The sequence below is a fragment of the Ochotona princeps genome, chromosome 13 (genome assembly GCF_030435755.1).
Source record: "Ochotona princeps isolate mOchPri1 chromosome 13, mOchPri1.hap1, whole genome shotgun sequence".
NCBI classification, from domain to species: Eukaryota; Metazoa; Chordata; class Mammalia; order Lagomorpha; family Ochotonidae; genus Ochotona; species Ochotona princeps.
The window spans coordinates 39182129-39201696 of NC_080844.1; the positions used below are offsets into that span (position 1 = coordinate 39182129).

Below are 19568 nucleotides of genomic sequence, written 5' to 3' on the forward strand. Positions count from 1 at the left end.
AGCAGGGACATGTCAGAAATCCAGTGTCCACAACCAAAGTTCTCCGCTCCTCGAAAGTTCTGAGCATGGACAAACTGCCATAGGCACTGTGGCTTGCTAAGGTGCCCCTGGTTCCTGCCTGCAATGTACTCAGGCCCAGGGCACAACGCAGGGGAGAGCTGAGATGAGGACTAACTGCAGAGTAGGTTCCAGGGGAAACTTGATAGCTGGGACACAGTTCTTCATCTAATTCTGCCACTGACCTGAGGGGAACCTTGTGGGGCCTCTGCTTTCTCATCTGTAAAGTGGGTACCCTAAGGAAAGAGATGTCCAGAGCACCCCCTAATAAGAGCAGGTGACTGCTGTTCAAGGGTCCTCCTCTAAGTGCTGACAGTGCCTGGTCCCTGTCTCTGACACAAATTACCAAGGCCACCTGCGTCCTCTGTACCACTTAACTCAGAACATTCATGAGGTGAGCCCCGCACCCACCTGGCCATTTTTCCTTCATGGAGGGAAGGTCAGGCTGCCTTGGCCAATGGCCTCTCAAAGAGCAGTCTCAAAAAAGCGGTCTCTCAAAGGTCCTTCCTTCAGGCTGCCCAGCAGTTTCCCTGGAGGGATGGGCAGGGGGAACCTTCCCAAGTTCCAGGCTGAGCTTGATGGGCCATTCCTCACAAGGCCTAGGGCCATTCCTGTCCTCGCCCCCCACCCCAAACACACAGCCCAACTTAACCCAGGCACCAAACAAAGGCTGCTGGGGGTGCGGTGTGGTAGGCTAGCGGCTAAAGTCCTCGCCTTGCACGTGCTGAGATCCCATATGGGCACCGGTTCTAATCCCGATGGTCCTGCTTCCCATCGAGCTCCCTGCTTGTGGCCTGGGAAAGTAGTCAAGGATGGCCCAGAGTCTTGGGACCCTGCACCCGCATGGGAGAGGCTCCAGGTTCCTGGCTTCAGATTGGTACAGCTCCAGTAGTTGCAGCCGCTTGGAGAGTGAATCAATGGACAGAAGATCTTCCTCTCTGTCTCTACTCTCTGTAAGTCTGCCTTTCCAATTAAAATAAATAAATAAATCTTTTACAATTTTTTTCAAATTGAAAAAAAAAAGGCTGCTGGGAGCCAGCTTCGGAGGCAGAGGCCCACTTTTGGGCCCCACCAGGCCAACAGCCGCCTTGGACAGAGGCGGGGCTCTGTCTTAGCCACCTGCAGTGCTAAGATACTATTTCACCCACACCTGTAGGCTCACAGAGGGTAACACATGCAGCCCCAGGCCTGGAGGCTCACAGAGGGTGCTCTCCACGAAACCGTGTGGACACTTTCGCTGCCATCTTGCAGTCTCTAAGCAGCAAAGAGCAGTGAGGGGTCTTTGGTGCCACAGTACATGGTGCCGGTCCAGAGAGGACAACTGTGTCACCAGCTCCCACCAAGAGCTTCCTAAAGGTGGGAGGTACCCACTAAGGGACATGCTGCTTTGGGATGCAGTCCCCCATGGGCCTGGAGATGCTTGGGAGGACACTGGCAGGTGGCCCATAGTGAAGTCACTCTCTGGTCAAAAGCAAAAGCAAAGCTTAGTGGATTTGGTAGTGCAGGCTGTCTCAGAGCCTTTACAGGGCCAGCAATCTCCAGGGCAGGATTTGGCACTTCCCAAATGTTATTTGGCTCCCAGCACTCACAAAGTAAGGGGCCACACTTTCCCGTAACTTCCATCCCCAGGGAAGGGGGAGAAAAATAACTGTCTGAAGAGCTCCCTGGAGAGGTGTGGGGGGGGCTTGGATGAGGTAGGGGGCTGCACACCCATCTTGAGGGGCCCAAGGGGCCGTGCTGAGAGAAGCAGGAACTCCACTTTCCCAGAGGTGGAATCCCAAAGCCCCTGCACTGCTGCAAATTTAAATTCCAAACAAAACTTGGCAGGGAAGACCCCATGCAGGCCAACCCCTGTCTCCACACCCCCATCCCACTCCTCAGAGCTGTGTTCCTTGAGTACCTGCAGGGGAGGGAGGAAGAGAGAGGGACCTCAGCCAGTGCCTCAGGAATCTCTGGGCAAAGAAGTACAGCAGCTGCCCCAGATCCAATTCTGAAACTGAGCTTCTAGCTTCCAGATACATCAACCTTACAAGCAACTGTACAAAGTGCCAAGGCCTGCTTTCAGGTCACCTCCTGGCACTTGCTGTGGCACTTGTACGTGAACTCTGGCACCTCCCTCTTCGCTCCCAGGACTGGCATGCCACTCAGAGCTCTTTGGCTGAGCTTCAGTGTTGAGAGCTGAGGTTCCAGGGGGGTACAATGGGCTTCTGTGCCCCCATGTCCTCACTGCTCCTCACCCACCCCCAACCCCTCATCCCAGCTGCATTCATGGGGTTTTGCTATTGTGGTGGGTGCAGGAGGGGGTGGGCTCTTGGCACAGGGGCTGGCGCAGACGGGCCGTGGTCAGTGGTCAGCATGCAAGTCACATCCGCAGGCACTGCCACCAGGCCTACCAGGCTTTGCATAGAATGGCAACTGACGCTCCTGGGCCCCTGGGGTTCCCCCCGGCCCTGCCATGAAGAGTCCCCTGCAGCCCACATACGGTTGGGCTTCCTCTCCAACCAGCCCCCTTTGTGGTGTTGAGGTGGGGGTATTTTTCTTGTCTTCTCAGCCAGTTGCTATTTGGAGCCATATTAGGTCACTGGCTAAGCCCTTGGGCGCAGGAAAGGCCCGTCCCCAGGAGCACAGCTGGGGCTCTGAGAGGGTTTAGGATGTGAAGTAGGTGGAGAGGAGTGAGGGAATGAGCATAAACGAGACACAGCCTTTCAGAAGTCAGCAGGCACGATTCTCGAGCTCCTGGCCTGTGCATATTAGAGTAGCTCCTTTGTTTTCCCAAGCCCACCCCGACCTCTCATCCCTGGCTTGTCTGCAGGCACATTCCCAACACATTTCCCTGAGATGGCAGGAACAGAGTTCACAGATGGGTAAACTGAGGTCCACACAGGGACCAGCAACTCCCCAAAGTCAGGCCTGTAGGCATTCTCCCACCTTGTCCTAGGGACTGACTTCCTTACTTCTCCCACGCTGCACCTCTTTGTGAGGAAACTGAGGCAGGCCACAACAGAACCACAGGAGGTTAGGCTTCCTGAGTCCCAGCTAGAATCCTAGACACCAGGAACATCCAATGAGAGGACAACATCCTATGCCCACAGGGGCCTCATTAGGGCCCATGCACCTCAGGTCCAGGCAGGACACACACACACACACACACACACACACACACACACACACGTGGGAGCAGAGAGACGCTTGCAGGGGCTCAGACAGTCACAACTGTCCCCTGCCCGGATGAGGGGCTCCCACAGTTGCCCTCCTCCAAGTCACCCACACCTTCCCTACCAAACTGCCTAGTCTGTATTCCTTTCCACAGCCCCACTGCCTGTCTGCTATGGGCTGTGCCTCCCCCAGGGCCTGCACAGAACTCAACAAATGTTTGCTGAGAGAATAAACAACTGAGACAAACCAGATACCCAAGCAACTCCCAACATGGGGAGGGGTCGGGAGAGGGGGAGGGCCTCCTAAGCAACCATCACCTGCAGCAAGCTCCTTGGAGAGGTGGCAAAAATCTCTGACAAGAAACAAAGTTGCCAGGCCAGAAAAGAGAGAGAGAGAGAGAGAGAGAGAGAGCCCTTCACTCTTTACAAAGAGCTCTGGCACTCACAGGCCTGGCACCTAAGATGCCTCTCCAGACTCATCCTCCCTCCACTCCGCCCACTTCTACCAGCACGGGTCAACAGGTCAGCCCTGGAAGTAAGGTCCTGAGTCTAGCGTGTCCCATGCTCATATCCACCCCCCCCCCACCCCAGGAAACGGGCTGAGTAGAAGGCATCTATGAGTCCTCTGCCTCCCACTCTCAACTACTGCGCACCCTGGCAGCCATAGGGCTCCTCCTGCCACCCAGTCAGAACTCACAGTCCTCATGTGTCCAGGCCAGTGGCCTTCACCCCTGCACTTTCACAGGGAGAGCTGCCCACTACAAGTGGAGACAGTGAGGGCCAAGGCCGGGTGTCTGTTATTCCCAAATCAGACAGGAGCAAGTGCCAGCCCGTGAGGAGGAGGCAGCAGCAAGAGGCAGGCACCTGGGCAAGGTCTGGAAAAGACCCCTCAGAGACAGAGTTGGGAGGTCAGCCATCTGTGTATTTATCTAGCTGGGAAGAAGGCCGTGAGCAGCCACTTTGTAACCGAATCCACGGAAGGGCCAGACTTTGCAACACAAGCGGTGCAGGTTTCTTTGGCAGGAGGCAGCTGGGGCAGCTGGAACCTCTCCCCTCTATCTTGCTTGTCCCCCTCCCAAGGGCTCAAGAGGATTTCCCTTTCATTTCCTTCCAAGCTAGGAGGGCAGAGGACAGCCCAGTCTGCTGGGTCAAGCCCCCCAAAAACCACTTCCTATGTTGGCTGGGGGAGGGTCAGCAACTGGAGGATATATCTGGGGGTCCCAGGGTGAGAAGTACAGACACCATGCCTAGTCACTGTTCTCCGAGGACCTGAGGACCACCGAGGTTGGAGGAGAAAAGACTGGAGGCCATCCTTGCTCCTCCCTCCGCGGAATCAGCCAGGAGGGGACAGGGCTGGGCGTGGGAAGGGGAGCTCCCCGCCCTGGCCGCACCCGGCTGTTTGGAGAGACTCCGGAGACACTCGCCCACATCCCTTCTTCCCACCCCTTCGGCACCCGCGCCCTCAGCCCCCTTACAATCAGAACTCGTCGGGCCAAGAGGGCCCTGCCCGAGGTCTGAACTACTCCGGGTCGGGCTCAGCCCGGCCAGGAGGTGACGCGCTCCCGGCGCCCCGAGGACCTCGGGCGGCGTTTGGCAAAGCTGAACGGAGCCAAGCCCAGCCGGGCCAGGCCTGGCAATGCGAAGCCGTCAGGGGGAACGGGCCAGGAAGAACCGGGAAGCTAGAATGTGGCCCGGCGCAGCTAGACGCGGGACCGGAGGAGTGGTGGAGTGGGGGCGCGCAGGGCACCCACCTCTCCGCGCTGCAGCTGGAAGAAGCTGTTGAGATAGCTGGAGTGCAGGGGCGAGCCCAGCTGTTCCGGGCGACCCTTGCCGAAGGCCAGCTCCGGGGGTGCGGCGCCGGCGGGAGGCTCCGGCCGGAAGGCATCAAAGGCACTGGCTTGGTGCGTGTCCTGCAGCGACAGGTAGACCCAGTTGAGCAGCTGGGCCGGCTGGTACACCGAGGCGGCGCTTGTGTCGATGGCCGACAGCAGGCTCATTTTGCCGCGGCGGGGCCGGCCCCTCCCCGGCTGCCCGCTCGCGCCCCCCGCCCTCCAGCGGAGGGGCGGGCACCGGGGAGCCTGCGCCCACTGCCAGCCGCCTGGGGCCCGACGGCGATCGCCTGCGCCCCGCGCGCTGCCCGCCGCCGCCGCCGCCGCCGCCTCCCCCCGACTGCGCGATGGGCGCGCGCGGGCAGAGGAAGGAGGCAGCGAAAGTTGGGCAGGAAACTTTGGGCCCCGCCCCGTCCCGCCCCGCGATCCGCTATCTGCCTCGCGCTGACCCCTTCGGTGGCCGCCCTGGGGGCGGGGTCCACGGAGGTCCCGCCCTGCCCGGCTCCCCATCCTCCGCCTCCATTGGCTGCTCCATGGAAGGGGGCAGGTCGTGGGGGGAGCGGCGCTCATCTGCATGTGCACTGGGCGTTGTGGACACGCCCGTGGGCGGTCCCCTCGCCAGCCCTGCTTCGCTCCCCGCCCGGTCCACCCGGACCCCAGAGCCTGCGGCGAGCTCGGTACCTTCCCAGCCTCATCAATCTCGCCTCGCTCGCTTCGCCTGCCCTCCTTCCCCACGACCTCCTCGGCCCCTCTCTAGAGCTGGCGTCTCCGGGGGCTCCTTTCTTTCTGTCCCGCCGACCGAATCTGCGTTTTCGCTCGCGACCCTCGTAGGCACTCGCGCGTCCCGCTCCCTCCCCTCGCTATCTCCCTAGGACCCTCCCCCTCCCACTAATTCCTTCCAGCTGCGGAATCGCTTCGCAGCCCGGCTGCGCCCAGGGGGGCCGGGTTCCTGTCCCGGGAAGGACTCCCCGCCCCCTTCCCTCCACCCCCTCTCTCCTCTCTTGTTTCTCCTGAGGGCCCCGCCTCGCTTCTCGCCGCTCTTCCCCAGCTCCGACCCCAGCCCTTCTCCGGTGCTTTGGCGAGCAGTTGAAACCTCATTCCCAAGCCAGGGTACCCGGAAGAGGCGGCTGTCACTCAACAACTCGGAAACAACCCGGCTAGGTAGGCTAGATCAGCGTGGGGGAGCCCTGGCCCGAGAGTCCCGCTACCAGCGGGGGCTCAGGATGGTCTCCGAGAGAACTGAGCAGCAGGGCCCGGTGGCGCGGTGCCTACCCAGCAGCATTGACTGCGGGTGGGGACCCCAGGTTCGTCTCTCCCACCAACTCCAGCTTGCCCCCCGCCCCACCAGCCACCTGCCTCTTGGCATTCAAGTTCCAGACCCGCCACTTTTGCAGCCGAGTGACCTCTGAGTGGCCCTCGCCTCTGCGGGGAAGGCCACTTCCCGCTGTGTGAGAGAAGCTTACCTGTGGTCCTGCCCCCGCGGCGGTGTTTGAGGGCTGGTCCAGGTGCTTCAAGAAGCTCTGGACTCTGAGCTTGCGGGGCCAGGCATCTAAGCACATCAGGGAGCTCCTGAACCAGAAGAGCCCTCTCAGAGGACCAGGTGTTGACCGTTCCCACTGGCCTAGTGTCCGTCCCATCTCCATGTTTCCTGAGAAAACAATTTGCAATAATCAATACAAAGTTTATACCGACCATAACAATATCTGCATGCACTGAGGGCACAACTGTATCATAGGAGTACCTTTTATGCTTTTTTAAATATGTATTTATTTAATATTTATTTATTTATGTTGAAAAGTCAGATTTATAGTGAGAAGGAGATAGAGAAAGAAAGATTATGTGTCCACAGGTTCACTCCCAAAGTGGCCACAATACCTAGAGCTGAACCAATCCAAAGCCAGGAGCTTCTTCCAGGTCTCCCATATGGGTGCAGGGTCCCAAGGCTCTGGGCCATCCTCTACTGCTTTCCCAGGCCACAAGCAGGGAGCTGGATGGAAAGTGGAGCAGCTGGAACATGAACACTGGTGCACATGTGGGATCCCAGCACATGCAAGACGTGGATTTAGACTCTTGGCTATCACACTGGACCCTATGCTTTTTTTTTTAAGATTTATTTGTTTCATATTTGAAAGGCAGATGTGGAGAGAGAGAGAGAGAGAGAGAGAGAGAGAGAGAGAGAGAGAGAGAGAGAAGACTCTTCTATCCTCTGGTTATTCCTCAAATGGCTGCAATTTCTGGAGCAGGGTTGGACTAGGCTCTGAAGCCAGGAGCCTGAAGCTTCATCTAGGTCTCTCATGTTGGGTGCAGAGGCCCAAGGCTTTGGGTCATCTGCTGCCTTCCCAGGCACACTAGCAGGGAACTGGATCAGAAAATGGAGCAGACAGAACTTGAACTAGTGTCCCTATGGGATGTCATCACCACAGTTAGAAGCTTAAGCTACTATGTCATGATACCAGCCCCCAGTATCCTTTATGGTTTTAAGCAGTGTTAAACCAATCTGCTTCAAGAGAAGGGAGTTATTTGTTGGGAATAAATGTGTCATAACTGAACTGTGAGAGGCTGAGAGACCCACAGAGAACAATGGAGCCAGGGACAGAATGCATACTCGCAGCTACTGATTCAAGTTCCCCCATGCCTGTCACACTAGGGCAGGGCCAGAGTGAACTTAGGAGCCAGCAACCCAATCCAGATCCCCCACTTGGGCAGCAGAGAGAACCACATGAGCTGTCAGTGCTGCCACTCAAGGTGCACCCTGATAGGGAGCCAGAGTTAGAGACCAAACCAGGCAGGCGAACCTGATTTCCTAACCACCAGGCTCAACACCTCCCCATGGCAAAACCCAGACTTCATATGTGCCAGGCTGCCGCTGTCCTTGAGCTTCCAAAGGACAGGCTGGACTGAGACCTTCCCTGGATCTCAGAGCTCAAAGCTGCTGAACAGAGAGCGATATCTTCCACTCACAAGTACACAGCTGGGCTGCCCAGAGGAGGCTTGGCACAGTCAGTTGCAGCCCAGATCTTCCTGTCTCTGCCCCCACTCACCTTCCAGATGAAGGTAACCTCATGCTGTTGAAGTGCCAACATTTGCCCCTAGCGTGGGTTTCAAAAGCAAATAGGGCACCAGGTTAATGTAATCACTAGGTGGCAAGGTCGAGTCCAGAACCAAGAACTTCTGCAGATCTCAGCTGCAGACAAAGGGTCTGATATCTGTTTCGAGACATACCTGCTGAGGTCCTTCCCAGCCCTTCAGAGTAATTTGATTCTGTAAGGGTGTGTGTCGTACCTGGTGACCCCGCAGATGACCTCTGCCACTTATGCCCATACCCGCGTAGTTCCTACAAATCGCTTGTGGATAGATAGATAGTAGACAATCAGGACTCGCTGCTGGTCAGTGAATGGTTGGGAGATGGAAGGACAAGTGGGTATATTACACTCCCCTTGGAAGTCTAAATATTCCCCTTGGAAATCTAAATGGGTTTGTTTGTTTGTTTGTTTAGTTTGTACTTTTTCCCCTCTGCTTGCCTGCAGCACATCTGATCCATACATGGACTCTGTACTCATAAGGTGATCAATAAATGTGAACAGCTGACAGGCAGTTTGGATAGCAGCTCAATGACCTGAAGTCACCCTTCAGCAGGCCACTGGGGGTGTGGGTACCAAAAGACTGAGACAACACCTGCTATGAGACAGGCACAAGGAAATTATTGGTGTGGGTGACCAGGTGGATATCAGGCCAGAAGCTTAGGGCAAGGCTATACTCTGTGCCCCCTCTTCTGATGTGTACACACAAGAAAGCTTGCACTTAAAACATGAGACATGCTAGCCCAGGCCTGCACTTCAAGGACAAGGAGGCCCCATGGACCAGGAAAAGGAGGAACAAAGATTTGCTGGGGTCACTAGGGAAGTCAGATAGGGATGCCACCTGCTCTTGATCTACCACCATGCCCTTCCTTGGCCAATCTACTAGTCTCTTGGTGAGGCAACTCTAGCAACTCTAGCCCCGTGTAGTATTCTCAGAACAGCATTTAAGACGTGTCCCTGTCCCCTTCCCTGCCTGGTGACTCCAGCAAACCCATGGTCTCCAATATAGGATAATGGAGAAAAGAAAGTTGGCTAAGTCTGGGCCCTCTCTGTCAACCTCAGATTTCCCAGTGATCAAACAGGAATGGTGATCCCATTCCCAGGAGCCTCTGTGATAGTGACTTAGCAAGGTCAGGTCAGGATAGGGAGGAAGGAGGTTTCCTGGCCATCAGTAAGCAGATTTGCATGCGTGTGTGTGTATGTAGGGGGCAGGGTGGTAGTTAGTGGCCTTGATCATTTTAATCATACTCCATAACGGGTAGCACTGAGCCCAGAGAAGCAGCAGGGCTGTGTGATGGAATTAAGGTGCAGATGGAATTGCCACTCCACTCACCTCTTGGCCTTCCTTTCCTACTTAGAAGCTTTTCTTGGATGGATAAACGTTCAAACATCCAAAAGTTGCAATATTCAAGGTCTTTGTGGCCTCTGACTTGTGGCCCTTCCCCCAATCCCTGGCCTCACCATCTGGTAAACTGGCCTTTCCTTACACCTGCAAGGCCTTCTGGCCTCCGTGCCTTTGCACATGTTGTTTCCACTACCAGGAAGAGTCTCCTCTTTCAGCCTTTCTGTAAGTGTTCTCTCATCCTCCAAGACTCAGATGCAAAAATTACTTTCTCCAAGAAGACTTTGGTGCACAAACTCCACTGCCCTCCCACCCCCATCAGCCCTGTAACTCCTTGTTTATGCTTGACCACAGGCTGTGTGCCTGGTACTAGGACATTTGTGTCTTCCCATCCCACCTGGCACCATCCTAAGCTCCCCTGGAGCTGTCTAACCCAGTCTCGGATCAGATCAAGACCCCCTATTTACTTAAGGAATCGATGGATAAACTCAGAATGTTCTTGTGGTTTGCAGACACAGATGCGGGAGACTGTTGTAATGATCTGGAACATCCCAAGACTGCAGGGGCTGCAGAAGAGACAGTGAGCCTCATGGAGCACCCATGGCCTCCTGTCACAGTTTGAATGTGTTCCCCCCAAACTTCAGGGATAGGACACTTAGCTCACAATGCATCTGTACTCACAGGTAGGTCGATTAAGAGACAAAGGAGTTGAGTCCTTGTCTCAGGAGTGGGTTATTTTTTTTTTTAAGATTTATTTTTATTGGAAAGTCAAATCAAAGAGAGAAGGAGAGACAGAGAGAAAGATCCTCCATCCACTGGTTCACTCCCAAAGTGACCACAATGGCTGGAGCTGAGCCGATTCACAGCCAGGAACCAGGAGTCAGGAGCTTCTTGTAGATCTACCAAGCAGGTGCATGGTCCCAAGGCTTTGGGCCATCCTCAACTGCTTTCTCAAGTCACAAGCAGGGAGCTGGAAAAGAAGTGGAGCAGCTGATGGGGCCCGGCGGTGTGGCCTAGCAGCTAAAGTCCTCGCCTTGAACGCCCCGGGATCTCATATGGACGCCGGTTCTAATCCCGGCAGCTCCACTTCCCATCCAGCTCCCTGCTTGTGGCCTGGGGGAGCAGTCGAGGACGGCCCAAGGATTTGGGACCCTGCACCCGTGTGGGAGACCCGGAAGAGGTTCCAGGTTCCCGGCTTCGGATCGGCGCGCACTGGCCCGTTGCGGCTCACTTGGGGAGTGAATCATTGGACAGAAGATCTTCCTCTCTGTCTCTCCTCCTCTCTGTATATCTGACTTTGTAATAAAAATAAATCTTAAAAAAAAAAAAAGAAGTGGAGCAGCTGGGACACAAACTGGTGCCCAAATGAGATCTTGGCACATGCAAGGCGAACACTTTAGACACTAGGTTTATCATTCCAGGCCCTCAGGAGTGGATTTATTAGTGGGAGAATAAATCACTTTCTGCCAATGTGATGATGCTTTCTAGAAAACCTCTCATCTTCCTAGGTGGGCAGTGTGCTCCCAGGACCTAACCCTAAGCCTAAGCCTAGCTTTTCTAGAACGACTGTAGTCTGCATCGTGGGAGGGAGTTAATTCACTCACTGGAGGGCTGCTTATAAGGAGCAGTTCTGATGCTTCCTCTCTTGAGCACATGCCCACTTATGCTTTCTACTCCCCTACCATGCCGCAATGCAGCACATGACTGAGAAACTGTCCCGGCCATCATACTACCTGCTATGGTTTATCTACCCCAAAGATTCTGTGTACTAGAAGTTGGTCACCCTGTGTGGTATGGGATGGTGGGACTTTTAAGAGGCGGGACTAGTGGAAGGTAGTTGGGTCGGGGTGAATCCATCATTATGAGTGGATGAATGCTTTCTTGTGGAAGTGGGCTGGGTTAGTTCTCATGAGAACAGGTCATTGCAAAACAAGGTCACTCATGCCCTTGGTCCCTTCTGCATGCAGTGATTTCACTCTTCCCTTTGTACCATCCTATGACACAGCCAGAGAGCCCTCACCAGGACATAGATGCTACCCTGTTTCTGACCCTCCAGCCACCAACACTGTAGACCAAATAAGCCTCTTTACTATATCAGTTACCACCTCGGGTATTTTGTTAGTGCATTCCCTAACACCGCGAAATCCCAGCTTTCTCCAGCAAAGTACCACCACCTGCCCAGGACCTGCCTGGATACACTGTCTCACCCCAGCAGAGTCACGGTTTCCCCAACCTTCCTGGTCTGGTCCTTGCTACTGAACTCGGATTTAATCAGCTTTGGGATGTGGCTTGTGGGAGACATATTGATAAAAAGGGGGTTGAGGGTCAAAGGTTGGGGAGGGATGGCCTTAGCCTGTCTCCTGTCTCCCATAGGAGTTGCATATGTCTGCAGCTCAGAAGGGGGACCTGATCTTGGATCCTTCACTCTACTTGACTCTGCCAAGGAGAGGATCCTCAAGCTCTCTATTGCTCGCCATTCCTAGAAAGCCTTGGTATTTCAGACATGGAATGAATGTAATGATAGAGTGAGTGGTCTTGGGTTTGTTCAGGATGTTGGAAATTGGAGTTGGAGCCTGGAATCTTATCCTGTGTTCTGAAGCTGTAGAGCTGTATTTACTCGTCAGGATTCCCTAAACAATAACAACTATTCACTCAACACTTGCACTGTATTGTTACCAGTCATGGCAGATGCACAGGGCACAAGGAGGATGCACACAACTCTGGTGCAAAGACTGTGCTGTTCTCCATAAGGAATTTGGACATCTGAAGATTTCACTCTCTGCAGGGCGTCCTAGACCCCATCTCCTACAGATACCAAGCATAATTTGAAGTGGTAGGGGGCCCACGCTGTGGCTGGTCTCCCAGAGTTGGGGCTGAGAAACGGGGAGCCTCCGAAGAGTATTAAAGGAAGGAAAGGCATGGTTAATATGTGCTCCTAGCTACAGAGTGGAGCTTGGGCTGGATGGGGAGGACCTAGTGAGCAGGACACTGGAGGGTAGTGATCCAGTCATCAGGAGTTCACCAAGCACCTGTTTCTGCAAGCACTGTGCAGGGCCTGGAGATCAACAGTCAACCCAACACTCACCAACCTATGCCCTCAATAACTCCCATTTTGCTGGAGGGATCCATTCAATAAGTAATTCAAATAAATAGTAGGAGAAACACATAAAGTAGGGATAGAGGAGGAGAAAAGTCCACAGTCATTATTTTAGATGAGGAAGCCATGGTCTTCTCTGAGGGGCTGGCAAGTGAAGACCCGAATGAGATGAAGGGGTGAAGCTGTGGGACAAAGTGCATTCCAGGTAGACAATCAGTAAGTTCAAAGGTGTTGGGGTGTCCTGGGACTCCAAGGGTGTGTATCTGCAAGTCATGGAGATGTATGAACTGAGAGGCTGGCTTAGGAGAGTAAAGAAGAGATTTGGGGCCAGCCTTGTGGCACAGTTAAGTCACCATTTACAATCCTGGCATCCCACATGGGAGCAGTGCTGAGCCCCAGCTGCTCTGCGGCCAATCTGTCTCCCTGTTAATGTCCCTGGGAAGTAGCAGGTGTGGGCTCAAGCACTTGGGCCTCTGTCACCCACCTGAGAGACCTGAATGGAGTTCCTGGCTCCTGGCAACATCCTGACCCAGCCAGAACTGTTGTAGCTGTTTGGGAAATAAGCCAACAGATGAAAGATTTCTTTCTTTCATATATATATATATATATTTTTTTTAAGATTTATTTATTTTCATTGGGAAAACAGATTTATCAAGAGAAGGAGATATATAGAGAGGAAGATCTTCCATCTGCTGATTCACTCCCGAAGTAGCTGGAATGGCCAGAGCTGAGCCAATCCAAAACCAGGAGCCAGGAGCTTCTTACCAGTCTCCCTTGCAGGTACAGGGTCCCAAGGCTTTGAGCCGACCTTGACTGCTTTCCCAGGCCACAAGCAGGGAACTGGATGGGAAATGGGGCTGCTGGGATTAGAACCAGCACCCATATGGGATCCCTAGGTGTGCAAGGCGAGGACTTTAGCTGCTAGGCTACCACACCAGGCCCAGGCCTCATCTTATTTGTTAGCACATGATGCTGTGATATCACACACACAAATACTCTTAGAACACTCCAAATAGACAAAAGGTAGAAATACCCCCACTGCCTATCAACTGATTAATGGGTAAAGAGGTACGAGGATTATCCAGATATAAAAATGGCCTGAGAACTGATGGCTACTACAACATGGCTAGGTCTCAGAAACTTGATGGAAAATGAATAAAACTATGCACGAAAGGCTAAATTTTGTAGGAAACTGCTGATAGACATGTTTGGAATTGGCAAATCTGTAGACACAGAAAGCAGCTGACCAGATATCAGGGCTGGAAAATGCTGGGAGAACAGTAATTGACTACTCCTGGGTATGGCATAATGAAATGTTCTGGAATTGGATAGTAGTGATGGCTGCACATATCTGCAAATGCACAAGAAACAGCCAATTGGTCATCTCAATGTGAAAAACTCTATGTATGTGAATTACATTTTAATTTTAAAAAAGGAAAACTGAGCAAATACCAGGTCGTGGCAGAGATGGCCTCTCTGGCGCCCCCTGTGGATAATTATGGATTCTGGTGCCATCATCTTGTCATGGAAGGGCAAGATAGCTGGAACATAGAGCAATAACCCTGTCATAACAGCTAGGGCAAAAGGGAAGGTTTGCCAGATGAATGTAGGGATGCCTCACGGTGTCTAAGGGCAAGCAGTGCAGGGCTTGAGAGAGAGTGGAAACAGATAGGACAAAGCTCCTGGGTGGGCCAAGACAAGATCAAGGGCCAGAAGTTTCCTCCAGGTCTCCCATTGTGGATGCAGGGACTCAGGCACTTAGACCATCCTCCACTGCTTTCCCAGGCCATTATCATGATGTTGGGTAGGAAGTAGAGCAGTGGGAACTTAAACTGGCACCCACATGGGATGCTATGTTGCAGGTGGTGGCTTAACTTGCTAAGACATAATGCTGGCCTTCTGTTCCTCTTACATGCTAAAAATAGTTTGTGTCGTCAAGCTGGAGGACAAGACAAGACTGAAGAATACGTGAATCTTGGACTCAAATATGCTGTATCTTTTGTCTCTATCTCTGTGTGCCGGGCTTGTTCTGTCACTGCAAACTGGGCTTTCACCACATGACTGGATCCACCTCAGTATACCCTGGAGAAGGAGGGATTCTTCCACTTCAACTATGAGGAGTTTGAGAAAAGAGCCTCTCTAACTCAACCCGGGCCATGAGGTCAATAGGTGTCCAGGGATGGCAGATAAACCTGGAGAAGTCATGACTGCCTATGTGTTGCTATGGTAACCCCTTGGATGTGGGATGGCTGGGATACAGAATCAGAAATCATTCAACAGATACTGATACTTAGAAGAGCATCAGAGGATGCCTTTGCCAAGAAAGCACCATGATTTGCACACCTGTGGTAGGCACACCTGTGGTAGGCACGTCTGTGGCAGGAACAGCTATGGTAAGCACACTTGTGGTAGGCATGCCTGTTGCAGGAATGCCTGTGTTAGGCACACCTGTGGCAAGAACACCTGTGGTACGCACACCTGCGATAGGCATACCTATGATAGGCATACCTATGGTAGGCATGCCTGTGATAAGCACAGACAGGGGAAACTGAGGTTCTGAAAGGCCCGTGTCAGTTAAGCAAACAGAGCAGGGTTCACTGCCAAACTCTCACTCCCCAGCTCCTTTCATTATCCTGTCTGCTCCCGTCTTTGCAGACTTCTTGGTGGCAGCAGTCAAGGCTGGGGTGAGGCGGGGCATGGATGGGAGCAATGGAGGCTCAGGGATTACAGCTTCAGTCCACATGCAAAGGGCTAGCCCCAGTTCCCGCAGGAGTCGGTGGAGTAAGGGACAGCAGAGTGTATGTTGTGGAAGTCACATCCTCCACATAAGCACAATCACTAGGAGCCCACAGCTCTTCCCTGGGACGGAGGCCATTTGTTTCTGAGCTGTAAACTACTGGCCAACCTGGAGCCCAGCCAACGCTTCCAGGGGAAAAGCTCATTGGATGCCCCCACTCCCAGCTCCCAGAAGCCTGCTCTCCCTGCTCCATGGGATGGGCCCTTGTGTGAGACCCCAGCTGTGGTGACAGGCCTGGGCGTGGTCTGTCTGCTGCAGAGAGCCAGCTCAGAGAAACGTAATCACTGTTTCCACATCCCTGTGAGCCTCAGCCGCAGAGCAGACAAAGCAGATGTGCCCTGGGTCCCCCTGACAGCAGGCAGGGCCAGGCCCAGTGGGAGAAGACACAGGACGGAATGTTCCATCACAATGTGAAGAGATACTTCTAGTGGTTACAGACGCCTCCAGAACAGATGTGGGTTCCAGGGTCTGGCACAATGGGTCAATGGCTAAAACCTCACCTTGCATGCACGGGGATCTCATATGGGCACCAGTTCATGTCCCAGCTGCACCATTTCCCATCCAGCTCCCTGCTTGTGGCCTGGGAAAGCAGTAGAGGATGGCCCAAAGTCTGGGATCCTTGTTCCTACATGGAAGACGCGGAGTCTGCTCATGGCTCTTGGGCCTTGGTAGAACTCAGCTCCATCTGTCCACTGTGGCCATTAGGGAAGTGGAGTGGCAGATGGAAGCTATTTCTCGCTGTCTCTCCTTCTCTCTGTAAATATGATCTGCCTTTCCATTAAAATAAATAAATCTCAAATAAATGTGGGCCCTGCTGTGGGCTCTGCTGTGTTGGAGGTGGATGAGCTGAGATCAGAGGTCATAGGGTAGGGTGGGGAACAGGTGAGGAGTTGCAGTATTAGAGGTGGGCAGAGCTATGGGACCTTTGTAGTCTCTTCCAGCCTGGAGCGCCCACGTTTCTGAACCTCCTCATCTTCTAAGCTTTATTTCTGCCCTGCACTTATCCCCTGCATTAGGATGACTTGCCTTCTGCTCCATGTCCTCCTCTCTACACTGCCAGCATTCCAGAACAACTGCCATGCTATCCTCTTGGGCCTGGACCTTCCCTATCCAGTCCTGGGGAGGTCCCAGTTGGCCTTTGCCAATCAGCATGGTCTTATCTCTTGCTACAGTGGGGAGCTGACCAAGGCCACTGAGGCAGAGAACTGGACATGGGGCCTGGTTGAGGTGTAAGCAGGAAGCCTTGGCAGGGGAAACCAGAGCGAGATGCATGACTTGGGTGTAAAGACTACAGGGGGTCTCTTCCCAACTGGCACCAGGCCTGACTGATGGGGCCACACCTGCTGTGACAGGTGCCCTTGGTGCTCTGGGCCACAGTCAGCTTCCGCACTTGCAGTCATTCATGCTCTTTTCTCTTTCCCAAGGTAGGCAGAGTGCCTGGTGCTACTAAATGGGAGGACTCTGACCTCCAGCTCCATGTTGGTCCCCAAAGTCCCTGGCTCCTGATTCCTGGCTTCACATTGGCTCAACTCCAACTATGGTGGCCATATGGGGGAATGAACCCACAAATGAAAGCTCTTTCTCCTTGTCTCTCCTCTCTGTAAATCTACCTTTCCAATAAAAATAAATAAATCTTATTTTTAAAAAAAGTTTATACAGAAAATCTCTGGAGGACTGGGATGCAGTCTCACAGCGACTTTGTCACCATTTTATAAAGAACTGGAGACAAAAAGAGGTGACTTGGTCAAAGACTCACAGCAAGCAACAGGGCAGAGTCAGGTTAGAACTTGGGCTGTTTGGCTGCTGGTCCCACTCTCCTCAGCTCTGTATTCTCGCAACTCTGTAGCTGGAGATGACGTTGATGGGAAGGTTAATCACAACACTTTTCCTGTAGGTATTAAACAATAAACACAGGCCAGAGGACAGAGAGAAGAATATGGTATCCACTTCCAGTCATCAGCTAAATAGCTAAGAAATCATCCTAGGATTTCCTAGGAGAGGGATTTACATCTGATCTTTCTCACGGGAAAAATCCCTCCAGTGTTTTTCCCAAGAGGAAATCAGCCTTGGAGCTGTTTGTTACCTGAGTGGAAAATGAGCTGACAGCGCCAGAGGGGGAAAAAAATGAAGGCAAAACTAAGCCATAGGAAAAATTTCAGAGGCCTTCTAACCTTGAATTGTTCTGGGATTCATGCATCTGTAAAGAAGGTAGATTTGGGGCTAAGGAACACCATGGGGCCCTTCAGATAAACCCCAGAAGAGGCATGTTCTTCCAACTACAAGGCCTCCAAATGTCTTGCCTCACCCTGAAGATCAAAAGAGTACAGCCAAGATACATGACAACTACCAAATACACAATGTTTTAGAAACATCCAGAAGAGATATGAGGGAGCCAGAATCCTTAAGACTTCCTACAAAGACTCAAGAGTGGCCTAGCACAAATGTGGCTATGAGTCCTACAGTCTTCCAGGATAAACCAGGTCACTCAGTTAGGGCTCAGGAAGGGGACAGTAGGTGTGTCTGGGTATGTCCCTGTAGGAATCCTTAGGGTACAAGCTGGGAGAGACGGTCCTGGGTGCAATGAAAAGGGGTAGGAGTTAATGGCAGAAGCCCCTGGGAAGTGGCTAAAGAGAGAGGATTCCTATCAACAGGACTTCATTTCTAGAGCTCTAAAATCATACACAACATCACCCATGTCACTCTCTCCAGAAGGGTTTGCTGTAAGTCACCGCTGTTAGGAAAATGAGGGTGGATGTGCCCTACAGGGAGAACAATGTGCAGTCTCAAGTTATTCCACTGCCCCTCCATTAGTGGCATTTCTCCAGGCCAAGGATGCCAGCTCCAGCTCTGAGAGTTGGGCAAACCATTCCTTTTGCAACAGGTTTGAATCTTCCCAGCCAAAGAGCAGAAGATGGTGCCCCAGGACCTGACAGGGGCAAGAGAGAGTTGGTGGTGGCTGGCAGGATATCTCTATGCCTTACTGACGCTGGCTCTGCCTACCTGTTATTCTTTGGCTGTGGTTTGTGTTGCGAAGGTCCATGTGCTAGAAGCTGGGTGCCTGGAGTGGGGTGTTGGACTGTGGTGATGGATTCTTTAAGAGGAAGAGTTAGTTCAAGGTCAATGGGTCATGGAAGCACTGACCTGGGAGGAGTTTAGGGTTAGTCTCTCAAGAGCACAGGAGTCAGTTGTCATAGAGTGAGGCTGCCCCCTCTGCCTGCAGTTGGTGCCTGTGCTGTTTCTCAACCATGCAGTGACACAGCTGCCTGATCTTGCATTTCCAGCCTCCCAAGCTGTGAGCTAAATAAACCTCTTTCCTTTATACAATAACTACCTCAGATATTTGTTACAGCAACAGAAAGCAGATTAAGATCACACTGCCCAGGAGTCCAGGTAAGTTTGCTCAGAGGTGCGGGTGTCCGAATCTCCCACCCATGTGGCTGGGGTTGGGAGAACTTGTGCCGGTCCAGGCTTCCTGCTGGGGCTGCTACCTCCCCGTCCACTACTGCCAAACAGTAGGTGAATCCTGAGCTTCAGCTGCTGGCTGCCCGCCAGAGAGCTCTGGGGTATTGGGGGTCTGGAATTATTGCCTAAGGACATCCATGGATAAGGCCACTGCATGTGCAGGTGAGGAATGAATCCAGAGTGACACTCAACGACATGGCCACTGTACTTGCAGGTAAGCAAGGGGACTGAGACCTGGTGGTTTGGAGGGGAGAGACTGGAACATCTATATGGGTCAGACTCATGCACCAGCCCACATGGGAATCTGTAGTTGGGCTTGTTAGCATGGAACATTGCTGACCACCACATGCCAGTTCACATAAAAGCCAAGGCTGGGGGTTGTCTAGCAGGACTAGATCCCAGTACCTGACTAAATGTTGGAACAGGAGATGGGTCATATTTGGCAGGGCCATGACACTAACAAGCATACAAGAGAACCAAGTCCAGTGGTAGTTTCTGTGGGGAATATGTGGGCCTAACCTTGTGGAAATGCAAGTCTCGCTGGTTAGCTCAAGAGCTGGGGTGGTGATGGGCTGAGCTAGGTGTGACCATGGAACCTGCCAATACTCATGGATATAGGGACCAAGAAGAGTCTGAGCAGGTCTAGGCTGCAGCACCCACATGTGCATCCTGAAGCAGGGTGTGGAGTGGGCCAGGCTGCAACATTTACCAGCTCATACTAGGCCAAAATGGATGAGCAGACTGTACTA

The 19568-nt window shown here is 53.0% G+C and overlaps 1 protein-coding gene across 1 annotated transcript in view; it reads right to left on the reverse strand.

The window, feature by feature from the left end:
* ZCCHC24 (zinc finger CCHC-type containing 24) overlaps positions 1-5379 on the reverse strand; it is a 49955-nt gene extending 44576 nt beyond the window's left edge. Inside the window, exon 1 of the mRNA XM_004583522.2 lies at positions 4964-5379. Within this exon, the coding sequence (XP_004583579.1) occupies positions 4964-5209 (246 nt within the window). The 5' untranslated portion in view covers positions 5210-5379. The remainder of the gene's footprint in view (positions 1-4963) is intronic.
* Between the last annotated feature and the right edge of the window lie 14189 nt (positions 5380-19568).